This window comes from Onychomys torridus, chromosome 4, assembly GCF_903995425.1.
Source record: "Onychomys torridus chromosome 4, mOncTor1.1, whole genome shotgun sequence".
NCBI lineage: Eukaryota > Metazoa > Chordata > Mammalia > Rodentia > Cricetidae > Onychomys > Onychomys torridus.
This window is the reverse complement of record NC_050446.1, coordinates 87042460-87067788: the sequence shown is the minus strand read 5'-3', so window position 1 is coordinate 87067788 and position 25329 is coordinate 87042460. Positions and strand designations below refer to the sequence as shown.

At 41.4% G+C, this 25329-nt stretch overlaps 1 protein-coding gene across 1 annotated transcript in view; it reads left to right on the top strand.

Annotated features, from left to right (window-relative positions):
* Nucleotides 1-25329, top strand: part of Ryr3 (ryanodine receptor 3) — a 521956-nt gene that overhangs the window by 378955 nt on the left and 117672 nt on the right. The window contains 6 exon segments of the mRNA XM_036183838.1: nt 1522-1657; nt 13094-13274; nt 14226-14334; nt 16149-16269; nt 18194-18363; nt 21224-21444. Of these exon segments, the coding sequence (XP_036039731.1) occupies nt 1522-1657; nt 13094-13274; nt 14226-14334; nt 16149-16269; nt 18194-18363; nt 21224-21444 (938 nt within the window).

Genomic DNA, 25329 nt, shown 5'->3' with positions numbered 1-25329 from the left:
TAATTTTTGTCTTGTTTTTGGCCATCCCAACCTTAGCATGTTGGCCTTTGATGTTAAATGGCTGTTGTTGATTAAGCATTTGAGTCAGGACCCCTGATTACCCAAATACCACTCAGAGACCATGTATCACCATGGTCAAGGGAACATGGCCAGCCTTGGTGGCACAAGAGGCTCTCTCGTGTCTTTGTAACTTTCCAAATGCTTATATGCTTACGAATAAACTATTCGGCCTAAAAATAAATAAATAATAAAAAACTGAAAAAGCAAGACCTCATGTAGGACTAGGCTACCTTCACACTCTCTTTGTACCTTGAATTCTTGATCCTTCTGCCTCTCAATCCAGAGTGCTGAGATTGTAAGCATGTGCCATCACACTAGCTTACATACTGGTCAACTTCCTCTTTCTGGAGTTGGGGAAACCTGGAACCTGATCATAATACTGTTGATTACTTGCAAGCAAATGTAGACTGGAGGTTCTGGTTCCAAATCTACTAAATTAAATATCCCCCAAAGAAGTTGGGGGAGGGGAGTCTGTGCTGCACTTGGACCCTTGATCCTGTTTCTAGAGCAAAAGGGCCCAAATAGAAAAAGTATATAATTATTTGTTTGGCAGGGGAAGGTTAAAAATATTCAGGCTCTCTCTAGCTTCTAGAAATAAGAAGCGTCCAGTTCCTAGAAATGGAGCTCTCATGGTTATTTTAAGAGGCATTTTAGCATATCTCTTGGCCTTAAATGCATGGGGGTTTTCTATTTTTATTGTGATTAAATGCACAAAATTTACTCTCTTCACCATTTTCAAGTGTATAGTTCAGAGTCACTGAAGCCTTTGATGATATTTCATGAACAGTACCACATTCATCTCCAAAGCTCCTTCCATTTCATCAAGCAAAACTCTGCCCATTTAGCAGTAATTCCCTATTCCTTCCTCCCTGCAGGCCCTGGCAACTGCCATTTTTCTTTCTGCCTATATGGTTTTGACTGCTCTTGCTATCTTATATATATTAAAGCCACACAGTATTTGCTTTGCATGGCTCACTTATTTCACTTACTGTATCCTCAAGGATCGGCCAATATGTGGACCTAGCCTATGAAAAGTCCCTTCCTTTCTAAGGCTGATTATAGTGTATTATCTGCATATGCAATATTTTTCTTACCCAATTATCCTTTGAGAGATACTTAGGTTGCTTCTATATTTTTAGTCGTTAGGAATGATGTTGATGGGAATTTGGATTGTACATCTTTCAAGACCTTATTTGTAAGTTTTGTGTATAGAGCCAGGAATGAAATTTCTGGATCATATGGTAATCCTATTTTTTTTTTATTATTTTTTTCAGAAACAATTATCCTGTTTTCCATGGTGGCTAGTTTCCATGTTCTTTTCACCAGGGCTTACTCAAGGGGATCCAAGTTTTCTTTACTGAAACTTGTTTTCTTTGTATTTTCTGTTTATTTGTATTTTGTAATGCAGCAGTTGCCCTACTGGGTGTACGTGGACATTCACTCTCATGCTGTTCTTGGCAGGTGGTAACCTACTTGGCTGGTTGCGGCCTTCAGAGCTGCCCCATGCTTCTGGCCAAAGGATACCCTGATGTTGGCTGGAACCCCATCGAAGGGGAACGCTACCTCTCCTTCCTGAGGTTCGCCGTCTTCGTGAACAGTGAGTCCCATGCGATCCATGCTCAGCATAGAATAGTTATTAATTATGGCTTTACATACAAAAAGGGCATCGTTTCACTGCTTTTTGTCAGTCAATATAAATGACTATAAAGATGGTTGGCAACTGGCAAGAGAACTCCCAAGGCCTGGCAGTGGTGGCTCACACCTTTAATCCCAGCACTCGGGAGGCAGGTGGATCGCTGTGAGTTCGAGGCCAGCCTGGTCTATAGAGTGAGTTACAGGACAGGCTCCAAAGCTACATGGAGAAACCCTGTCTCAAAAACAAACAAACAAAAAAACACTTCCCAAGAAGGAACAGGCCAGACGAACATCAAGGGAATCTAGTGACAGATACAGCAGGAAACTTACTGCATGAGCTTGGACTTGGACTCTCAAGTCATCTTCTCTTTGTAATGAATTCCCATTCTATCAAAACCCCTTCATCACACCAGGATAATGAATGAACATTGTATAAGACAAGTGGACTACTTTCTTGGAAAGTACATTGTCAGCCAATATATTTTTGTTACAGCACTAATTCGCTCATATTTGCATTACAGTTACATTTCTCTGCTCTAGCAACTAGATCCACACTTCTCCACCAAAGCCTCTTCTTGGCCTTTCCCACTGATTTTCTTTTCTCAAAACCAGTTTTGGTATATCCTTGAACAATCTGTTTTACTTCTTGTCCAAATAATCATATTCCAAATTAGCACAGAATTAATTAGTATACCAGGAGAGAAGAAAGATGGAGAAAGAGAGAGAGGGGAAGGGGAATGGGGAAAGGAAATTTTTAAGAATTCAAGGTCTGAGGCTGGAGAGATGGTTCAGTGGTTAAGGGCACTGGCTGCTCTTTCAGAAAACTGGAATTTGATTCTCAACACCCACATGGCAGCTCCACTCCTGGGGTATTCAACCTCCTCTTCTGGCCTCTGTGGAAACCAGGTGTGTGTGCAGTACAGAGACATACATGCAGACTAAATATCCATGCACATAAATTAACTAATTGTTCTAAAAAGTCAAGGACTGGAGAGAATCCTCAGCCATAAAGAGTACATACTGTTCTTGCAGGGGACGATAGGTTGGTTCAGTTCCCATCACCCACATCAGGCATCTCACGACCAGGGGATTTTGACACCCTCTTGCAGCCCCAAGGGTATCCACACACATGACTATACACACATGTATATTCCTCTCTCTCTCTCTCTCTCTCTCTCTCTCTCTCTCTCTCTCTCTCTCTCACACACACACACACACACACACACACACACACACACACACACAAGTAAAAAGTAAAGAAAAATATTTTTAAATTTATTTTTATGTACATAGATTGCATGACAGATGAACTGGATGCAAATTGGTTGAATGTTTTCATCTTATCCTCCTTTGTAGTCAAGATCAAGAATTTTATAAATCCTTCAGTGTAACTGTTAGCTTGAAAGTATCCACTGGCTATGATGCTATGTAGATTACATGAATTCCAACACTTAACTTTTGCTGATTAGGTACAAACATAATGAACTAAACTCTGGACCAAAACATGTGGTCTGTCCCTCTTATCTTTGTGCTGTTTATATCTTTTTAGCAATATCTCTTTAGTACATTTTCATAATGCAACAAGTTCTAGTAAATTGGATACACTTATGAGCTTTAATATTTAGGATATCTCTAGAAGAAGTACTATATTTGTTTTAAGCAAAGTATGCCAGCTTCGGCTTTAAAATAATTTATTGTCTTTTAAAGGAGAGTATATGTACACAGAGATCACTATCTTAAAAAAATAAATAAATGGGGTAAGGCAAGGAGGGAGCACTCAAGAACTTTGAGAGGATAAACTTGTGCCTTTGAGATAATCAGAGAAGATGCTATAAAGGAGGCCATGTTAGAGATGAACCTAACGTGTCAGGTTTCTAGAAACAGATGCAGGAGAGGTTATCCAGTCAGAGAGCAGCATGTACATGGCCTAGAGGCTAAAACACTCTATTCTCAGTAAACAGTGATCTGTCAATCCAGAGGTAGCTGAATGAATGAAGCAGTAGATGAGGTTTGAAAGGTAGGTGGATGGTTGTAATACGGAGAGCATACATGCCAAGCTGAAATGTTTAGTATCAATCTTTTGTGTAGAGAACTGGGAAACCTTAACAGGAGACAGAGTGACAGGTACTACTGACAAGTTCTGTGCTCAGGTTGGAATGAATTATAATGGTGAAGATGGGGATAGATGAGAGTAAATACATTTGAGGTTTACTATCTAGCAGATAGAGATTACAGAGAAAGAATTGCTGGTAGTGGTGGTCATAATGATAGTGGTGATGATGGATGGATGGACAGATGTGAGTGTGTTAAAAGCTAGGTACTAAAGTGAAATTCTTCAGTGAGAGATTTGAAGGTAGAGAAGAAAGAAATCAGGATAAAAGAAGAAAATGGCTTAGTGTAGATCACAGTACATATATTTTAGGTCAAATAATACTGATTTTACTGTGTGTTATACTCAGAGATGCCCCTAAATTTGACTATTAGGATAAGAAATCAATCAGACAACAGATGGAAATTGTATATATCTGCAGACAACTTGTAGCTGTAATGTTTTAGACTGTCTCAAGGGACTGTACAAAGATAGTTATATGGCAATTTTTTTCAAGTAATAGTTTGGAATACCTACAAGTCAAAGAATGTCTCAGTCATATTTATATGGGAGACTTCAGGATGGAAAATCGAACATTCAGAGTTTAAAATCAGCTCTATCATTCACTGGCTATATAAAATTTCAACAAGTTAATGAAACTTTCCAACCTCCGCCTTTTTAATATATAACACAGCAAAAATAATAACACATATCTCAGAGTTATTTTAAGGTACAGATGAAATAATCAACATAAAACTTGACTATCATGGTGTTACAAAACACAGTAAGGCCTACAGCTATGTTAGTTACCATTATTTATTATGTTCTCTACAAGGACTGGAGCTTTTGAAATTGGGAGACTAATAGATTTTTTGAGACTTCAAAGCACTATGTAAATCCTTACTATCTAAAGATAGTTTAAAAGGATACTGTGGCTACTTTCATGTCATCTGTTCAACAAAGAGATCCTCTGATCATTAGTGAAAGAGTAAGGTGATATAAAGAACCATGGTATAGGATATGAATGTTCATGATGTATGATGGTGAATGATGGTGGATAGTGATGGATGGTGTTGTAGATGACGGAGCTGTTCACAGTACGTGATGGTCTTGGTGTATGATGATAGTGAATGATGGGTAGAGGAGTTCTTCATAGATGAAATTGAGTGATGGAGGAGGAGGATTTTGGAGGATGAAGTGTAGCACAAATCTTAAAAGGTCTTATTAATAAAAACAAACCTGGAGCCAGGTATTGGGGTGAATGCTAGAAGATCAGAGAAGCATAACAAGCCACAGCTACCTCACCTCACCCGTTCCTCGGTTGATCCTGTTTCCTCAGACTGGAAGTCTCTGTGTCCTAATCCAAATGGGTCTCAGCTGAACTGCTGCTCTAAAGCCTAAAAGCTTAACCAGCTCTAGTTCCTGGTTTTCATGCCTTATATATCTTTCTGCTTTCTGACATCACTTCCTGGGATTAAAGACTCTTGTCACCATTCCTGGCTGTTTCCAGTGTGTCCAGTGTGGCTTTCAATTCACAGAGATCCAGATGGATCTCTGCCTCTGGAATGACAGGATTAAAGGCGTGTGTGCCACCATTTTCTGGCCTCTGTATCTAGTGGCTATTCTATTCTCTGACCCTAGATAAGTTTATTAGGGTGCACACTATTTTGGGGAACACAATATCACCACAATGGAGTGTTCATAGTAGATGACAGTAAATGACAGCAATAATTATAGATGACCTAAGAGGTTCATGTTGGGTGGTGGTGGTAAATGATGATGGTGAATGATGGGGAAGTTTAAGGTGGGTGATGGTGAATAGTGATTATTGATGATTTTGAATGATAGGATATTCCTGGTAGATGACAGTCAGTAATAGTCAAGATTATAAGTGATAACAGAGGTGTTCAGGTCAGATGACATTGAGAGATAGTGACAATGAATGATGTTTATTGGGATGGTCATGGTGGATCTTGGAGGGTTATTATTACAGTATTGACAGGCACATGGGAAATGTCCTGATAGTAGAAGATTATACCACATGATAGCAGATAGTAGGGATGTTTATATGAGGTTATGTTGATTGATAATAGGGTTTTTTTAATTGATGATAATTTTACAATTACAATTTTAATTGGTGGTCTCTTTTACAATCCCATGTCTCTCAGCAGCTGTCATTTGCTCATCATCATTCAAAAACTTCAAAGTCAGCACAACACCATACAGGATCCAGGCTCCTTGTGTATTTTCTATCTTTAAGTGGATTTTTTTCCTTTATATTACTTTACTCTCTCTTTAAATACTTTACTTATTATTTTTGAGCTATTTATTTTTCCTATGACTGTCTATACCCATTTCTTTTCTTTCTTAAGCACCTTGGCACATTTTTAAACACACTGTAACCTGTTTAGAGGGTCGTTCTTTCTTTCTTTCTTTCTTTCTTTCTTTCTTTCTTTCTTTCTTTCTTTCTTTTTACTGGACCTGCTTTACTGAGCACCTGTAACATTCTCTGACTGGTAAGCCAAACCTTAAACTTGACATACAGCTTTGTGCTGGCAGCTGACTCCACCCTGGGTTGGGTCCATGAGAGCTGAGCTGAGCTTTATGCCCCACCAGCCTGGCCGAGAGCTGGATATAATTGGGAGCTGCAGTTTTTGTTGTTGTTGTTTTCGGTTTTTCAAGACAGAGTTTCTCTGTGTAACAGTTCTGGCTGTCCTGGAACTTGCTTTGTAGACCAGGCTGGCCTCAAACTCACAGAGATCCACCTGCCTCTGCCTACCGAATGCTGTGTTAACCAGGAGCTGCATTTAACTGCCCCAGCTCTAGGAAGTTGGTGCCTGCATTGTGACAGGTGTTTTTTATTTACCTTATTGTTTCTACTTAACTGCCTACTTCTTGGGTACTTGCTGTACCACAGAGCCACACCTCTATACACTGTGAGCATCTGTTTACTAGGAAGCCAAATCTGGAGGGTTTTTTTTTTCCTTTTTCTCATTCTTTTTTTCCCCCAGCTTTCCCAGGACCTATGTAGAAATATGTGCCCCATGTTAGACACCAGGAAGATCCAACAAACTCTCAAAACTATCCCCAACAATAAAGGACAGTTGTGAAAGGGTAAATGTAAACAATGTCATTATGTATCCAAGAGGCACTAAAAACTAGGATGTTAAGAGATGGTAGGATACAAAGAATGTTTGAGATTGATTAATGAAGGTTTTATACCTAGCACTTTTGTTACTCTTTCTTACTGATTAAAAGATGTGTGTGAGCTCTCCAAATCCAGTGCCACCATACTCACTTCCCCACTGAACCTCTTGGAGTCTCTATGCCTGAGAAAGAGAAGGAAGTCAATCATAACACCCCCAAGAATTATATAGAGACATATACAGTGAACTATGACTCTATCTGTGAAAAGTCAAAATGAAACAACCCAGAGAGGGGTTTTAAAGAGAGAATGAGTGTGTCATTGTGCATGTCTGTAACTCAGACATCTGATATAGACAACTTATTGGAGGAAAGGTTTATTTCAGCTCATGATTTTATAGAAATCAGTCTACAGTTGCTTGGCCTCGTGCCCTTGGACAGAACATCATGATGGCAAGAAACTGATAGAGGAGCTTCTTCAGCTCCAGATGAACAGAAGCAGAGAGAAGTCAATAAGGAGGCAAGAACAAGGTAGCCCCAGGAAAGACCTCAGTGACCTGCTTTCTTCACCTAGACCTCACCTTCTAAAGTTCTAGAACCAAGCTTCCACGCATGATCACATATAGGACAGTACATGTTTAAAAACTAGGATAAAAGAAAGACCTTTGACTCTGCTGCTTCCACATGAAGTGCATAGTACAGCAGCTATCCTCCAAGGTCCCTGCTGTGTTTGTTGACAGTGCTATTCTTGGCAACAAACCCACATGTTCAGAATGTCATGTGTGTAGCTTTCATCAGTCATTTCAATAATAAAAATAGCAAATGAAGCTTGAGACCTAAGCCAAAGTGGATTTTAAAACCATATCTAAAAGCTGTACATCACCAGCATTCTTCCTACAAGATATTATATGCCTGGCACTTATCACACATTAACTTTCCTATTGAATAGATGCTATATATTCTGTCAAAATGCACATCAATTCTGACTCTAGGTTTCCTTCTCACTTTATGTCGCATTTTTAAAAAGATGTAGATCCCAACTGTAAACATATAATCAATAGTTTAGGATGATTAAATCCTGATCCTCAGGCTTCCACTGTGCCAGTGGAAGGATAGTCCACCCTGCAGGACTTCATTTGTCCCTTCACTTTGAAATCCACACATATCCTGATGTTCTTCTTTGTTTTCTTCCCTAAGTCCCAGACTTACACTTCCCCACTTTATATTTCGCTAGAGGTCTAAGAAGCATCTAAAATGCCATAAATCAAAAGGTTGTATCAATAATTATAACACCAAACTCACTCTTTCCCCAAGAATTTCCCAGCTCCTTACCCCAATCACCCATTTTTCAGACACACAAACCAAACAGATAGCTGCATTTTCTCTCATCTACATCACCTGTCTATCATTGAGTTCTGTTGATTCCATGTCTGAATGTTTCTGAAGTCCACATGCTTTTATTTTTCTCCTCTCTACTGGCCACATCCTATTCCAGGCCATTTTCTTCTACCCAGGCTACTTCATTGCATTGGATCTAAATTCTAGAGCTTTACTGTGCTAGATAGTTTTATGTCAACTTAACACAAGCTAAAGTTATCTGAAAAGAGGACCCAGCCCATTGTGGGTACTAGAACTGATACTGGGTTCTAGAAGAGAGCAGTCTGAGGAGGCCATGAAGAGCAAGCTAGTAAGCAGCTCCCCTCCATGGCCTTTGCATCAACTCCAGGAGCCTCCAGGTTTCTGCCCTGTTGGAATTACTTTCCTGAAATTTCTTCAGCAATGAACAGTGATATGAAAGTAAAAGCCAAATAAACCCTTTCCTCCCCAACTTAATTTTTAGTCATGGTGTTTTGTCATAGCAATAAAAACCCTAACTAAGACATCCACTCTCCTATATCTGTCTGTAGACAAATTCATATTTATTGTCATGAGATAATAATCATTCATTTATTATATACCTATAAGACAGCCGGCAAGTGCTTATGTCAGTCTATGGATCCGATAGGACAGTTCTGTCCCACTGGGCTCATTCTGGGATCCAGGCTTTGCTGTCTGGTTTAATACTTGTCCATTGTTCCCAGATCAGTGACTAGAAGCTATCAGGCTCATCAACAGTTTGAATTAATGAGAAAATCAGCTAAGACTCTCTGGCTTGCTCTAGTCCTGTCACAGTAGTTTACAGCCAGATCCCTAACTCCTCCCTCTCAGACCAGAAGCAGTGTCTTCAGTACTTGTGATGATTTGATTTGTACAGGTCTCCTGGCCATATTAAAAGCAGCATTTACTGAGAAAGATATTTGGGGTCTTGACCCACACCCCTACCTTGTGATACTCTGTTAGCTAAACACAGTATTTCTAGATTCCCTGCTGAATCCCATGTTCTATCTTTCTCCAAGGGGATCTCTCTTTCCTCTGGGACTAATTGAAATCTGATAAAATTCACAACTTGGGCTCTTGTAAATGGAAGCTGACAATGGTCTGATAATACAGTGATAGGCAGAGTTCTCCCTGAAATCATTCAAGTCTCTCCCTTGAATGAAGTTTATTCATTTATTCAAGAACTCTTCTGTAGGTGAGGGTGTAGCTCAGGGTAGGACATTTGCCTAACATGTACAGGCCCTGGGTTCAGTTCTCAGCACTAGAAAATAAGTAAATAATAACTATTTTTGATTACTTATTACATGTCAAACATTAGCAAAACCCTGAGCATACAGGATTACATAATTCAGACACAGTACTATCTTTACAAAACATGCAGTTTGGTGAGAACAGCAGATACAAAGAAGGGTTCAGAGTGTTTGAGAAGACCGGATTTCTGGAGCTCTCATGCTTTAAGTGACTCCTGAAGAATTCCATGGAGTTAAGTCAAGAGTTTATGGCAAGAAGATGGAAAGGAAGAAAGCATCCCAGGCAAATGAACTTCATAACAGAACTGTAGTTAGAACACAGAGCAGACAAAAGGTAATAAGGTTGAAGAGGAAATCGGTGAGGTTCTATTATTATTCCTGAAGTCTAACATCTTTGCCAGTGTGAAATGGAGTGAATCACTTCTATTTCTGTCCAACTGCTCTGACATGTTGGAAAGAAAGTCACAGCATTATCAACACTAAGCTGAGAGCCTTTGAAGGAAGGCGCTATGGCCATCCATACTGTTATCAAACTCATTTCTTACTTTGGAACTCAAGCAAAAATATTATGGTATGTCCTTGGGCAAAAGCAGTTTACCTCAAAATGTTCTTCCTCCTTTGAAAAATATCCTGAAGATCAACATTTGGCCTCACGAGAGTAGGTTTGGTTGGCAGTCAGACTCGCTGAGCTACAGGCTATCAGGAAGCATTCACATTATTCTGTCCCTACTACTCCATGAAGCCTTTTCAAATGCTTCTCCTCAGTCTCCTGTCTAATCAGCCCCAGTGGTTAGATTCTGGTTTCTTCCTCTAGCAGAGTACATTTGCATCCCTCACTTATGTCCAAATTAAAATAATCAGTGAATGGCTTCCTGGGTCACTTCTCAGAGTCAACCTAATTAGCTAAGTTCTGAAGATGTGAGATTTGGATTAAAAGGGGGCTAATTGGGCAAATGAACTTTAGATGTGATCTCAATATACAACTCTGATTTCTCAACTTCTGCTTCTGGTGCTTCTGTATCCCATAAACTCTGTGGTGCTAATTGCTGTGGGATACGCTGAGCTGAATTCAGCATGCTGATTAGAAAATGTGCTGACCCACAAGCATTTCCAGGGTGAGCTAAAAGCATCAGAACACAGTCTTTAGGTCAGCTTCATTAATAAAGTTGGGGTTTTCCCCCCAAGTTTGAGTTTTAACATTGCAAACATTTCAAAGGACATGTGTGTATGTTATGTGCTAAGAATTACAGGCTAGAAATATTTGAAAGTAGTGACATGTTACACCTATGTCTAAGAGTATTTGGTTTTTAATATGTTACTCTTTCTGGTACTTTTACTGAAGTATCTCTCCTGTGAGTAAACTATATTGGGATATATCAAGAATATCAGGTAGAAGTGGCATGCTATTCTTTAAAAAATACATTTATATTTATATTTGAGAATTTCATACATGTGCACAATGTGTTTTGATAAAACTCATCCTCCACACTCTCTCCCTCAAACTCTACTCACACCCCATCCTCACTTTTCCCTGCTTATCACAAGTATTCTTTTTTTAAACCTTGGACCTTTTTAAACCTTGCTGCCAGGATGTGTGCAGGTTATGCTTTTGGGGTGTTATATGTAGGGTAAAACTTGAACAGAAGTTGTTTGTTTTAAGAAAGGGCCTCACTCTGCATTCCAGGCTGGCCTTGAACATGCAGTTCTCCTGACTCAGCCTCCTAGTCCTGGGATTATGGACACATGCTTCTGTGCCTAGCTTCTACATGGCAAATATCTTCATAGATTCTCTAAACTCTCCATGAAGACAGGAGCTATATGACAATTAGTAAACAACAATAAGCTGTTTAAATTCAGTTTATTGAAAAATTCTGGATGATGTGAACATATAATTCTAAAAGATCCTCACAATCCCACAGTGTTCCCATTCTTTTGCCCAAATTGTAGCACTTTTAGGTGTTGCTAGAGATTAATCCCAGGGCTTTGATCAAGCTAGACAAGTGCTCTGCCACTGAGCTTTGTTCCCAGCCTTAATTCTTCTAAATAAAAAAAAATTCATGAAAGAAAATTTAAACTGCCCAGATAGTTTTTAAATATGTCTCTAAATTATCTGGTATTCCTCCCTCCAGAACATGGAGCCTAAATCTCCTTCCTTTAGGTATGAGCTAGGTTTGGTGAATCACATCTAATGAGTAAAATACTGCAAAATAACCTTGTATAACCAGATTGCTACAAGCACTGCAGCTTCTGCCTTATTCTCTTGATCTGTGGCACGTCAGTGGCCACGTCATGAGAACACTCAAGCACCCCTCCAAAGAGTTCAACATGGTAAGGAGCTGAGGCCAAATCTACCATCCAACAAGAAACTGAGGCATCATGCCAACAGCCATGCAGTGAACTTAGAAGCTGATCCCCCAGCTACAGACATCTCTCCAGAAGACTGCAGCCCAAACTGACCCTGAGACTGAATCCCAAGCCAAGACCATCTAGCTTAACTAACTCCCAAAGTCCAGATTCTGGAAACTGTGAAACAGATGGTTATTGTTTTAGACTATGACAATGTGAGGTGTGTCTTCAGAGGAATTAATAATGCCATAGCCTATCTAAATACACACTCTCTTATATATAGTTCACCCCCTTCCAAGAAATACTTAATGGTTTTGAAAAAAAGCATTGTTCTTAGGTTTCATATAATACACATAAGGAAAAAAAAATGCCTGAGACTCTGGCTCAGGGATCACATTCTCAAACATACACTAGGATTTCACCCAAGAAAGAAGGTATGTTTTATAAATTATTTGAGCAAGCTGTAACACCGCTTTGGAATGTAAATGATGGTTCTGACACTCATCAGCTCTCCTTTACTAAATGTTCCTTTTCCTTTGTCACTGTCCGGTTTTTTCTTGGCTCCTCCAAAGAAAAATGCAAAGAGAGCATAGCTCTATGCCCTGTCCTTTCCCTCATAGCTATTATTAGAAAAGTTTATCCAGTAGATTCTTCATCCTGATCAATGACTTCAGATATGATGAAGCCTGCTCTACGAAGCCATGCTCTTCTGGGATATGTATGTGACTCCATAAGAGTCATCAGGTGAAGAGCTATAGTATCATTTCCCCAGGCTGGCTGAGGCAGGCCAGCTTGAGTTATCTTCTTACCTCCTTTCAAGGAAGGAAGCCAAGTGTTAACTCAGAAGGCACCTAGTAAGATGTGAGGCTCTTTTGTCCCCAAGTCACTTGTAAATGAACTTGTAACAGGAGATTGATAGGTATATGTACCCTCTGAGCACCTCAACAAAGTGGGGTCATCTCAGAGGTAAAAATCCTGAGCTGAAAAGCAAAATTCTATTCCATAATGGTCAACTGTGTAATGAATAGATCTCCCTTATTTATCGGAGGTCACATTTCTTTCATCAATATATCCTCATAATATTAATAGGTGACAAAGAGAATGAAATGCTGTTCTCCCAGCTTATCAGCCACAAATAACTTGGAGGTTGCCCTTCCTAGTGTGAAGGACACCAGGCCTCTCTTTTCCTCAGGTGAAAGTGTGGAGGAAAATGCCAGCGTTGTGGTCAAGCTGCTCATCAGACGTCCTGAGTGCTTTGGCCCAGCTCTGAGGGGTGAAGGAGGAAACGGACTGCTGGCAGCTATGCAGGGTGCCATTAAGATCTCCGAGAACCCTGCACTTGACCTCCCCTCCCAGGGTTGCAAGACAGAAGTGTAAGTGAATGACTCCTGTGTGTGCAGTTGGTAGGCTGCCAAATACTGTCAGTTGGTGAACCACTAGGGTGGGCCCAGTAAGTTTGCCAGTAGAAAGAACACAGATGTTTTATGGTGATTAAAACACTTAAAATCACTTTGTCAGGCCCATTATTGTTATGACTTGCCCAGAGAGCCTAGGGATCAGTACCAGCTCCTTCCATTTCTTTAGACCATTCAGTACAGCTGGCAAACCACTGAGGCAACAAAGCCTTCTAGTTTCTACAGCACCTGCCTACAGCATTGCCTCAGGAGGATGCTCAGGAAAGCGTTTTGAGTGTTTGGCTTCCTCTCAGATGATTATGGAGTTTAAAGGTTCAGAACTGAGATGGTACAGTATCTGGTTGCCTTGTCATTGTCCCTCTATCGTGTTCAGTAGTCATTTGCCTTTATTTACCCATTTTAGACCCTATGGTCGACAGAATGTGTGTAACCCACCAGAGTTGACTCTCCAAACAGTTGGCTCTTTTTCCCCCTTGTCATCAATTCTGACAGATCATATAGTAGACCAGAGAGAACTCAAAACACATTTGTCTCAATGTTCTTGTATAACATGAGATAAAACTAAGACGTGAAGTAATAGAGTTGGATAACCTTGTAGCCAGAATGTGAACATAGCCCTCCTGGCTCCTTGTCTAACTAGCTTTCCATGGACACTCAGAAAGGAAGAGGGAATGAATGGTGGGTAGTACCTAAACTCATGTTTCAAGGTTCATGGGATCCTAAAGCTATCGTGGAAAAATATTTTGGGTCCTTTGAGTGTAATGAGTAAAACCAGCTTATCTGCTTCTGAAGAGGGGAGTTGTGAGGGAAAGTTTGTTCAACCCAAATGGAGTGTTTTGAATGAGCACTACCTCCTAACAGCACGGCAGTCTCTCACACGCCTTTACCATGTTGATTCTTTCTCTGCAGCACAGAGGATGATGAAGAGGAGGAAGAGATTGTGCACATGGGCAATGCGATTATGTCGTTTTATTCGGCTCTTATAGATCTACTGGGCCGCTGTGCTCCTGAAATGCATGTGAGTGATACAGTTTACTGACAGCAGCTTTGAGGAGCCTGAGTCAAGAACACCAAAGAACCCCTGAATGTAGTTTCTTCATCTGTGCCTGGCATTGACTAACAAGCTTCTTTCTAGGTTTCTTTTAGCTAACACCAAAGTAGTTTCCACTTCCAATGCCTGAATAGGCCACTTTCTAAGGAAGAAAAGGGTGTGTGTGTGTGTGTGTGTGTGTGTGTGTGTGTGTGTGTGTGTGTTCTCTTTGGTACTATCTGGCTATAGACTCTACACATTTTGTTTAAAAAGCCTTCCAAAATGAGTCTTCCATGTCCCTCGGCTTGACCAAAATGTGGCTAACCTGATTTTTGGCCATGCCCCTGTTAATGGCCTAATGAGTGCCATGGGGACATCTGTGTGGGAAGTACTGTCTTGAGGACCGTGGCTCTGGGCTCTAGGAAAACAGTCAGTTTTGCAGGCACACACACAAAGATGGTTCTATCTGAAGTGATGTCTTCTCAGACCTCCAGTTTTGGTCTAGAAAGTGTTCCTTCCCTTCCATTTTTCACCCCCCCCACACACACACATGGGATAGTTGGTGTTATTTCACATAAAGCCTCACACTGAAATTGAGAGGAAATAGTTGCTCTTTCTAACAGAAGAAAAACTTAAATCTTGGTGTTGGAGGCTGATGAGATTCACTAGGACTCCAGTTCCTTCTGTGACACACACTAGCCCTACAAGTCAACTCGCCTTTACATTTCAGGTCCTTTAAGCAAAGAAAGGAACTCAGAAGGAAGCCAGGGAAACAGCAGGGTGTCTAGAACTTAGAGAAGTGGCAGACCCCTTTTGTTAATACTCCAGTTCTCTTGATCATTCTGTATTACTTCTGGAAGGAAGTTACATAGCAGACATGCTCTCAGAAAGACAGAATGTGAAAGCTAGTTCACCAGAGCCTGCCTAAGGAAGAAATAAATACCTTCTCTTCTGCCTACCTTTTCCCTGCCCTGTTATATTCACACACACACACACACACACACACACACACACACACACACACACCTTCTCAGAACCCCTCCCTGGCCCCTTCTCCTTCTGTGGAGAAGAAGTAAGCTGCATCATTATTGACAACCCACCAGAAAGAGTGGCAGGCAGGGAAGATGAATAGGATCCTGCTTTCTCTGGGGCCACTGAGCCCCGTGTCTCAGAATGCACCAGCCCACATGAGGTAGATCTGATCTTGTGCTCCTGGATAGTTACTGCTCAGCAGAAAGTCCACTGGCCCGTCTTTGGAGACTTCTGCTGCAGGGAAATGGACATGTACACGAGTGTACATGCAGACTGACCAATTGCTATGTGTATGAATAAACCTATCCTCCTTGGGATGACTCCAACAAAACACTCAAATTACCTTTGACAATGTCTATACTCTTCTTGCCCAGCCCCAACATTCTTCAAGCTCAGAAGAAACTGAAATTTGTAAGTCATTTTCTCATCTGCTACAATTTTGAAATCTGGTATTGTGGACACATTGTCAGCACTTCTGACATGGCTGTGAGGGCTCCCTGCTGAGGGTTGATACCTTAACTGCTGAGGGTTTCAGCCTCGGTAAAGAAAGAATGTGCCTGCCTTCAATGGAATTATTACCACAGTCTCCTTTCCTGCAGTAAATCAAGAGGAAGTTTCCTGAGGCTACACATATCAATAGCAATTGGGGGGGGGGGGGGGACTCAGAAGCAGACCCCACTGGTGGGACCATTTTCCTGCCATAGGTTAGGAAGTGCAGTGTGGCAGGTGTGGGGGCTTCATCTTTTTATAATCTCTTTCCTGTATGACAGCTCATTCAAACAGGGAAAGGGGAAGCTATCCGGATCCGGTCCATCCTGCGCTCCCTGGTCCCCACAGAAGACCTGGTTGGGATCATCAGCATACCCCTGAAACTGCCCTCCCTAAACAAAGGTAGGGAAGCAGCTTTAGGCTGAGCCTGCCCTCTAGTACTTGCCTGCTCAGCAGCAGGACTCTGCCAGAGTCCCCTGCCAGATGACAGTGCAGGCAGCCTGGGAGAAATGCCTTGCTCTTTTTCTAGTGATGTGTTTTCTGTAGACTTAACCTAGTTCCTCTATCATCCACTTCCCTGTGTCAAATCTTTGGCCCCCGGGTATAGACTGGCCTCACCATTCTGGGACCAGGGACCACTCTAGCCTTCTGAAAGGTGATAAAGTGAGCAGGTGACAGCCCTTACCATGGCCTGACTTCTCCCTTGCCAGTGTGCCCTAGGAGAGTGAGACAGCCAGTAGACTTGCAGACTGTCTTCTGCCATGGACCTGGAAGACCTCATAGCCCAGGATAGTAAGTTACCCCCAACACTACTTGTGGCATTTGACACCAATCATTCCCAAAGCATTTTGATTCTCTGGGTCACCCTGCCTGGTCTTCAGGCACATGGTGGAATTAAAAAGATAGCATGAGTCTGGCTGTTGCAATGTTTCCCAAACTGCCATTCCACGTAACAACTTCAAAGGATATTTTAATACACTTACGTAGTAGGGGCTCATAGGCAAATAAATATGGAAACTGTTGTAGAATATGCATTTCATAAAATGTTCAAGAATATGTGCCACTTTTATAACTTCATCAAGCACAGTTGAGTAGTAGTGTGTCTGAGAAAACAGGATAAAGAAAATAGATGTTAAACTCCATGTTTCCCAATAATGTGGTGCTTTCTTTTAGCACAAAACACTTGCTGAATCCCACAGAAATAGTATTCATCAAAGCATCACAGCTGTGTATGAAACCAAGCCAGCCTCAGACATTCAGCACCCAGTCTTCCCTTGTGCTTAGGGAGGAGAGGCTTCCATGGAGCCCTTCCCTCTTTCCAGCCCACACAGACTAATTAGCAGAGGGAGGCCCTAAGCTGGACAACACCTCAGCCCTGTGTCTCTTGGGATGCCTTAGAAATCCAGTCCAATACTCACATATGCTGTGGCTCTTCTTGGTCATTTAGAGGTCTCTTTTCTAGTTTTTGATGCAAGAAGAGGGAAAAGGGAACCAGACTATGATATTTAGCATAGTATGTTTTCATAGCATGTCTGGTTACCCATTAGGTACCAGGAGCAATTTTTCTATTATCCAATTCTCTCTCCAGAGAGAAAAGGCTATTTTTTCATCCTCCCTAAAAATTATTGTTATTCTCCAGGCCAAGCAGGTTTATTTTCCCTGTGGATTCCTCACTTTATCCTTGAGCCAGTTTTTTTTTTTTTCATTCAAATAAAACTAAAATAATGAAGTAATGTGGTCTAAGGATCACCTAGAGCAGACACTGAAGGAGTCCTTGCTATTTTGCACTGTGGTGTGATGACTACAGTTATGGCCTATTATTAAATTTAATCTACTTTCTTAGCATTTTGCCCCTCATGTTCCTATATCATCCACCAAAAGAGCAATAACTCAAACCTTGATTCCCTAGAAATTTCCCCTTTTTGGAGGATAAATATTCCCATTATAGGTTACTCCATGCTATCACTGTGGTATCACAGAACAAGGAGTTGGAAAGAGAAGGCCTAAAGCATACCATCATGTTCTGTTTCAATATATAAATTATGGCTGATGTAAGTGAGTATACTTTATAATACTATTACAAATTGGTGAACTATGACTGTGGGTTACCTTTAAAAATATAATCTACTTCACTGTAAATTTAAACTTTAATTAAAAATGTGTTTAATAACCAGCTCATAGAAATTTGACAGCTGCTTCTACCTTCCTAGATGAAGCTGCTTCCAACTTCCTTCTTCTTTCAAAACTTCCTGTTTCCCTGTCCCAACCCGCTGTGTTTTCAAACTTTGGAAACAGGAAACAGGAAATCATGTGTTTTGTCTTTCAGATGGATCAGTCAGCGAGCCAGACATGGCAGCCAACTTCTGCCCAGACCACAAGGCACCCATGGTGCTGTTCTTAGACCGTGTTTATGGCATTAAGGATCAAACCTTCCTGCTCCACTTGTTGGAAGTTGGGTTTTTACCTGACTTACGAGCATCTGCATCTCTAGATACAGTAAGTAGCCAAAATAAAAAGTGTAGAAGAGAATTCCCCTCATGGTTAAGTGAGTGACACATTGGACTTAGAAACACATATTTTCTGCCTACTTGATGGTCATATTTTAATGGTCTGTTTAAGAATGATAAAAACAGAGGTATCAGAAACTGGAAGATCTTAATTTATTAGCCCAAAACTTACATGTAGGTAAATTTGGCCTTAATTTTTGGTTCCAGTCTCTTCAATTGAAGTTTCTCAAACCTTGGGGGCACTATTTCTTGAGGAAATGGGAAGAGGGAACCAGACTATGATATTCAGCATAGTGTGTTTTCATAGCATGTCTGGCTACCCATTAGGTACCAGGAGCAATTTTTCTATTATCCATCTTCTGCTTAGAACCAAGTATGGACATCACCAAAGGTCCCCCAGGAGGCAGACAGACAGACAGACACACACACACACACGTCACACTCTTGGGAGAATATGATTCTGTTGTTGATGGAAAAGGCTGACTGGAAGCATTTCAGGCTAGAAATACTCTTCCCATTCTCACTTATTTTGCCCCATATACTGACCACCAGGAAGAATAGTCTGTAGTCAGAGGTGTGACACAGCTCAGTACAAGAAGCCAAGGGCAAAGGCACAGTTGGAACTCAAAGCTGGGGTAAAGAAATCCAACATCCACAGGCATCGAGACAAGAAGTGTCTGACCATAAGACAAGAGACGCCAGCTTTCGTATCTCTGCCTTCGAGGGGCGGGAGAAAAGAATGCAACAAGCTAGATCCAAAAAACAGCTTCTTACAAGCTTCTTTGCAGCTAGGTTTCTCAAGCGCGCCACCTGGTGTCCAGTAGGCAGAAGTGCGAGCTCTGGAGTGAGGGATTTGTGGCCAGGACATACATTCATTGACTCATGGAGACAGGGCATGAAAATGAGGAGTGGTCTATCAGTGAAGGAGTCAGAGCCATAAGATCCTTTCATATCTTCGTCATACTCCACTTACCACTACTTTAGTTTAGAGCTTGTCTATAAATCCCTCGGTTTTAAAAACAACTTTTAAAATCCATGGACTTCAAGTTTCCTGATTAAAGCATTTTTTTTTTGTAGTTCAAACAGCAAATTCTATTCTAGCATTTGACGTTTGATCACATGCTTGCCAAAGCACCATCTGCCCCTCCAGAAAAATGAATGAATGAATGAATGAATGAATGAATAAATAAATAGATAAATAAATAAATAAATAAATAAATAGTGAGGGTTTGTGTTCAGTTCCTCATCTGAGAACTTTCAAGCCATGGGAATCAAAGCCCTGCTTCCTCATCTGAACTACTCAGCCTCTGAAAGAGATAAATATGAAAGACAAGCTATTTTTCCCAGTGACCAGTGTCTCCAGAAGACAAACTTCTGATAATTAATACAGAACTGTGAAGGGTTCAAAGAAACAGTTTATCAAATCATAAGTTGTAGGAAATGTTCATTCAGATATAACAGCTGTGATAATTATAGGAAATAATGACACTTTATCTCTGTGGGTCTCGAGGCTTCTTTTGAAGTCCTTCAGTCTTCAACAATGATGTTAGTCACTCTTTGGCTATATTTAGTGTCACTAAATGGATCTTCCCTGAATCCAGCTTGTCCATCTAAGTTTACAAAGAGGAACATTGTGAGCGAGGATTATACCAGAGCATTAGAGAAGGCCCTAGATTTCTGTTCCTTTTTATACTTCTCATGCAGCGTCTCGTTCCCTCTAGTGAGGTCAACCTTTGTATAATTCATCAGATTGTGAACTGCCCACAGAACTTTAACTAGTGGGCATCAGAGAGCCCACTTTCTTTGTAAAGCTAATGAATTTGAAGGACAGTGTAGTATACACCCATGTTAACCTTGATCACGGGGGGACAATATGTGAGAGCTCAATCCAGAATAAGGATGGAACCTGGACATTCAAATATCAGGTGATGCCCATCGACTCATTTTAGTGAGGGCTTAAAATTCTTCTTTGAGATCATTTAGAATCCAGCCGTTTTTAGATGTTTCCTTTGTTTCTGGGGGTAGGGTAGGGGCTAATCATTTTTTTTTTCTTTTAAATGGGAAAGAGAGGTGGATAGGTGTTTAGGGGTCCTGTAGGCTTTACAGCTGGCAGGGAAATGATCCAGGTGAGGGAAGAATGGTACTCAGTTCACCCCAATTTAGGTAACTGATGCTGGGTCAACACTTTAAGAGTGTGACCTAAGTTTGTTTATTTTTGCCATATCTAAGCATAGCACAATTTTGGGGGAAAAAGTTCTTAGGTAAAAATTAACTCAGTCCCATGAGTACAGCAAAGCTTAAGACATGTTTACATTGAAGCTCTTCACAGAGTATGTGTGGTTTCATTCATAAGATGGGTTCTTGTTAGCTTAGAAACAATACTCAAGGTCTAGGGAGAATGACTGGGGTAAGCATAATGCCTTGCAGGAGCCAGGATTTGGTCTGGCCCTGTGAAAACAAAGAAGTCACTTACACTGTTGTGAAGTGCAAATGACATCTCTCTCAAGAAGACCTGGAAGCAAGGTCTGGGATAAGTAAAACCTAAATTCTGGGAGATATGGATGGAGTCTAGCTCATCAGACAGCAAAGGATAACCAGGTTGTAAACAACACCCATTCCCAGCATTCCAGGAAGAACAGGTTAAACATCTGCTTTGGAAAGCTGCCTGTGTGCTTAACTTTCCTGGCTTCTCCGGTGCTTATCTATGTGCACGAGGACTCTTGCCCTCTCCATATAGGCTGAGTACAGCCATGTGTAAGTTTCCCTGATCTTTCATGGGGCCCCATGCCCTAGATGAACTGGCTGCTTTCTGCAAGGTTAACTAACGCCCTCCTCACTCCCTTTCTCAGGTGTCCCTCAGCACCACCGAGGCTGCGCTGGCACTGAACAGGTACATATGTTCGGCCGTGCTCCCACTCCTTACTAGATGCGCCCCTCTCTTTTCTGGGACAGAGCACTGCACCTCTCTGATTGATTCTACACTGCAGACAATATACCGACTTTCCAAAGGACGGTCCCTCACCAAGGCTCAGAGGGATACAATAGAAGAATGTTTACTTGCTATTTGCAAGTAAGTGTGCTCTCCTTTGTTTTTGACTTCTGCATATGTATCCCTGCCAAGTGTATTTATGTGTGATACAGTTATACAGTGCACAACTGTATAATACAATAATGCATTGTGAAACTCGTGAGAAAGTCTGAGGAAACTACCAGACCTTCATCATGTACCCAGCCTTCCCCCAACCATCTCTCTTCAAATGTGCTTGTTACCTGTCTTGTCACATCATCTTCCTTGGAATCATCTCTCATTGTGGGGAAGAGGAGGACACAGTTCAGGATTTACCCCATTGGGGTGAAAAACCAGGAAAAAGATTTTTGTCTCTCGTGCTTGAAGTATTTCTCTAATGAACTAATGGTCTAGTTGTGAAGAGAGACCCAGAAAGATTTCTCTACCATCTAACAGAGAACTTTTATGCAGAAACCAAACTCCATGTGTAAATCAGAGCAGTTCACCTCCAGGTCTCCCATGTCTGGAGCAAGGAATCTGGTCACAGCGGGGAATAGTGACAATAGCCAATGTAAGCAGGTGTCAACGCCAACAAAGGACGCTGGGAATCTGCATCAAGTCTGGAAGGACAAAGGATGAAGTACTTTTCAGCAACTGGTCTAGGATTCCAACCCACTGCTGTTATCCAGTAGTTCCCCTGCTAGCCTGTGTATTAGAGTCACTTTGTGAGATCTAGATACATTTCCCAGTTCCCAGACCACATCCCAGCCCCAGGATTCAAAATCCTGTGAGATAGAATCCAGGACTCTAGCATTGAAGTTCTTTGAGTAATTGACTCTATTAATGATGTGTAGCTGTGGTTGAGAATCACTAGTAAAATGGTCAACCAGCTCCCACCTTAGGGGCCAGAGGGACAATGTTCCTGATTCTTCTTAATGACATGTGACCCCATCACATGCATTAGAAGGCTCATGATGGCTAGAAGAAAATCCATCAGAACTGTTCATCATTTAAACATCAACTAAAAGCAACCTCAGCTATGTGATATTGTGACTCACCTATTAGATGATGCAATGATGATGACACAGAGGCTGAAGATGTGGCCAGGCAGGACTCTCATTGGCTGTTCATGGGAATACAACACAGTGCATCTACTTTGTCAGACAACCTTTGTCAGACAGTTTCTCACAAAGCTGGAAAACTCTTACTGTAATTCCAATAATCATATTCCTTTGTGTTTACTCAAATTATTTGACAGTTCACATCTTTTTTTTTTAAGATTTATTTATTTATTATGTATACAGTGTTCTGTCTGCATATATCCCAGCAGACCAGAAGAGGGTGCCAGATCTCATTACAGATGGTTGTGAGCCACCATGTGGTTGCTGGGTATTGAACTCAGGACCTTTGGAAGAGCAAACAGTGCTCTTAACCTCTGAGCCATCTCTCCAGCCCAAGAGTTCACATTTTATAAAAACCTGTATGTTTATATCATGTTAGCCATATCATATAATATACTTGATTTTTATATTATGTTAGTCATCATTAACAAAGCTTAAAACAACCTTCAGTAAGTCAGATAAATAAACAGTGTAAGCCCAGGATATGGAATATTACTCAGTACTAAAAAGAACAATCAAGCCACAGAAAGAGTCAGCCATGATTAACAAGAGACCAGCACCACTGAAGTGAAACCTTTGTGTTCCTGGGACAACTGATGCTGGTTAACTGGAGCTGAGAAATTAGCAGTGATTGAGAATAGACCAGCATGGCTGAGGTGAAATCTACAAAATTTTTCCTGAGAGTCAGCACACAGAAGCTGTGCTCCAGGGGTGGCCAAGGTTGTAACTCACACTGGAAGCAGAACTTGGTAGTGTATGAGACACCCAGGTGGTTCTGGTTTTGAAGGCATGAAGGGGTCATGGAGAGCAGCTGAGGCTTGCCACTGTGAGAGGCCAGGAGAGGCCATTGGTGAAAGTCCAGCCTCAATGGCAGTTGAAGGCCCAGGATTAAAGGACCCAGACAAAGAAATTGAGGCTTGGCACCATGAAGATAGCCCATGAGAGGCTATTGATGAAAGTGCAGCCCAGCTGCAGCAAAAGACCCCAGCATTGTTGGAGGTGCCAGTACCACAGGATGACCACCAAGAACAGCAGCACTGGAAAGTGGAGCCAGCCTGAGCTTAGAAGATAAGCTGTCTATGCTTCAGAGGGCAGAGCTGGAGAAGTGACCCAAGCCTCTTGGAGGAGCCCAGAAGATTGTGAGCGAATCCCTAGTATTGGACATTGTGTTGTTTACACAGTTCAAGTTTGGTTTTGTTTGGATTTGTGACTGTGCCCTGGTTCTTCCTTCTTGAAGTAAGAAGGTATTTAATTTAATTTTAATTTTTACAGGAGCCCACAGCTGAAAGACTGAACTTTTTAAAGAGATTTGGGATTTTTAGAGAGAATTGATATTTTAAAGAGACTGAAATTTTAATGTGTTTGAACTTGTAAAGACTGTGGGACTTTTAAAATTATTTATAATTTTAATGTGAGATCTTGGGGACAAATAAGAAAAGAAGGGTTATGGCTTAATAGAGATGTGTTTGTGAGTCAAGTTGACAAGGGGTCAGTTGTGCTGGCTGGTTTTATGTAAACTTGACACAAGCTGGAGTTATCTAAAAGAAGGAACCTCAATTGAGAAAACGCCTCCATAAGATCCCTCTGTAAGGCATTTTCTTAATTAGTAATTGATGGTACAGGGCCCAGCCCATTGTAGAGGTCCTAGGCTGGTGGTCCTGGGTTCTATAAGAAAGCAGGCTGAGCAAGCCATGGGGAGCAAGCCACTGAGCAGCACCCTTCTATGACCTCTGCCTCAGCTCCTGCCTCCAGGATCCTGCCTGCTTGAGTTCCTGTCCTCACTTCGATGATGAACAGCAATATGGAAGTGTAATCCAAATAATCCCTTTCCTAGCAACTTGCTTTTTGGTCATGGTGTTTCATTGCAGCAAGAGAACTCCAAACTAAGACACTATACAGACTACTTCGTTCATTCCAATGTTGCTATCATCGGTAGAAATTAAGTTAAATAGAGGACGGTGGTCTTGCAAGATAGACAAAGCTTTGTAGACACACTGACCCACTAAGGATTACAGAGACTGAGGTTCTCTGCTTCAGCACCTGAAAAGGAAGAATTCTGGCCTCAGTACTCACTGATGTAGGTCTCCACCTTTCTCCTCATTGGAGGCAACAGGACTAAGTAATAGCTTTACTCAAGAACATCTCCCCTCTGTCAGTATCAATGCTGTGCCTGTTTGAAGAACTAGGCTATCCTTGGTCTGACTTTGGCTAGATCTGAACTCAGATTAGAACACATCAAGAAAGGAGCCTGGTGTCTTGTCATTAAGTAGAAAAGCCAAGTTCATGTGACTGATTGGAACTAGAAATAGCTTCAAAGAAACCAGAGTTTGGGGAAAGCAGAAGTTTATGTTGAACCTGAAATGAGGCTCCGCATTCTGTCCCTGCAGTTCTGGGGGCAATGTTCTTCTCCGAACTTGAGCTCCAGGTATAGCAGGCATTTTATTATTTATTCATCATAAGTCAGTGCCGTGGTTAGGATTCTATTGCTATGGTGAAACACCGTGACCAAAAAGCAAGTTGGGGAGGAAAGGGTTATTGAGGGTTGGGGAGGAAAGTTGGTTTTATGACTGTTCAGTGTTGAAGGAAGACAGGACAGGAACTCAAACAGGACAGAGACTTGGAGGCAGAAGCTGAGGCAGAGGATATGGAAGAGTGTTGCTTACTGGTTTGCTCCCAAGGCTTGCTCAGCCTGCTCTCCTAAAGAACCCAGGATCACAGCCTGGGTGGCCCCACCCACTATGAGCTGAGCCCTCTCACATCAACTGCTAATTAAGAAAATTCAGCACAGGCTTGCCCAAGCCAATCTTTTGGAGGCATTTTCTCAGTA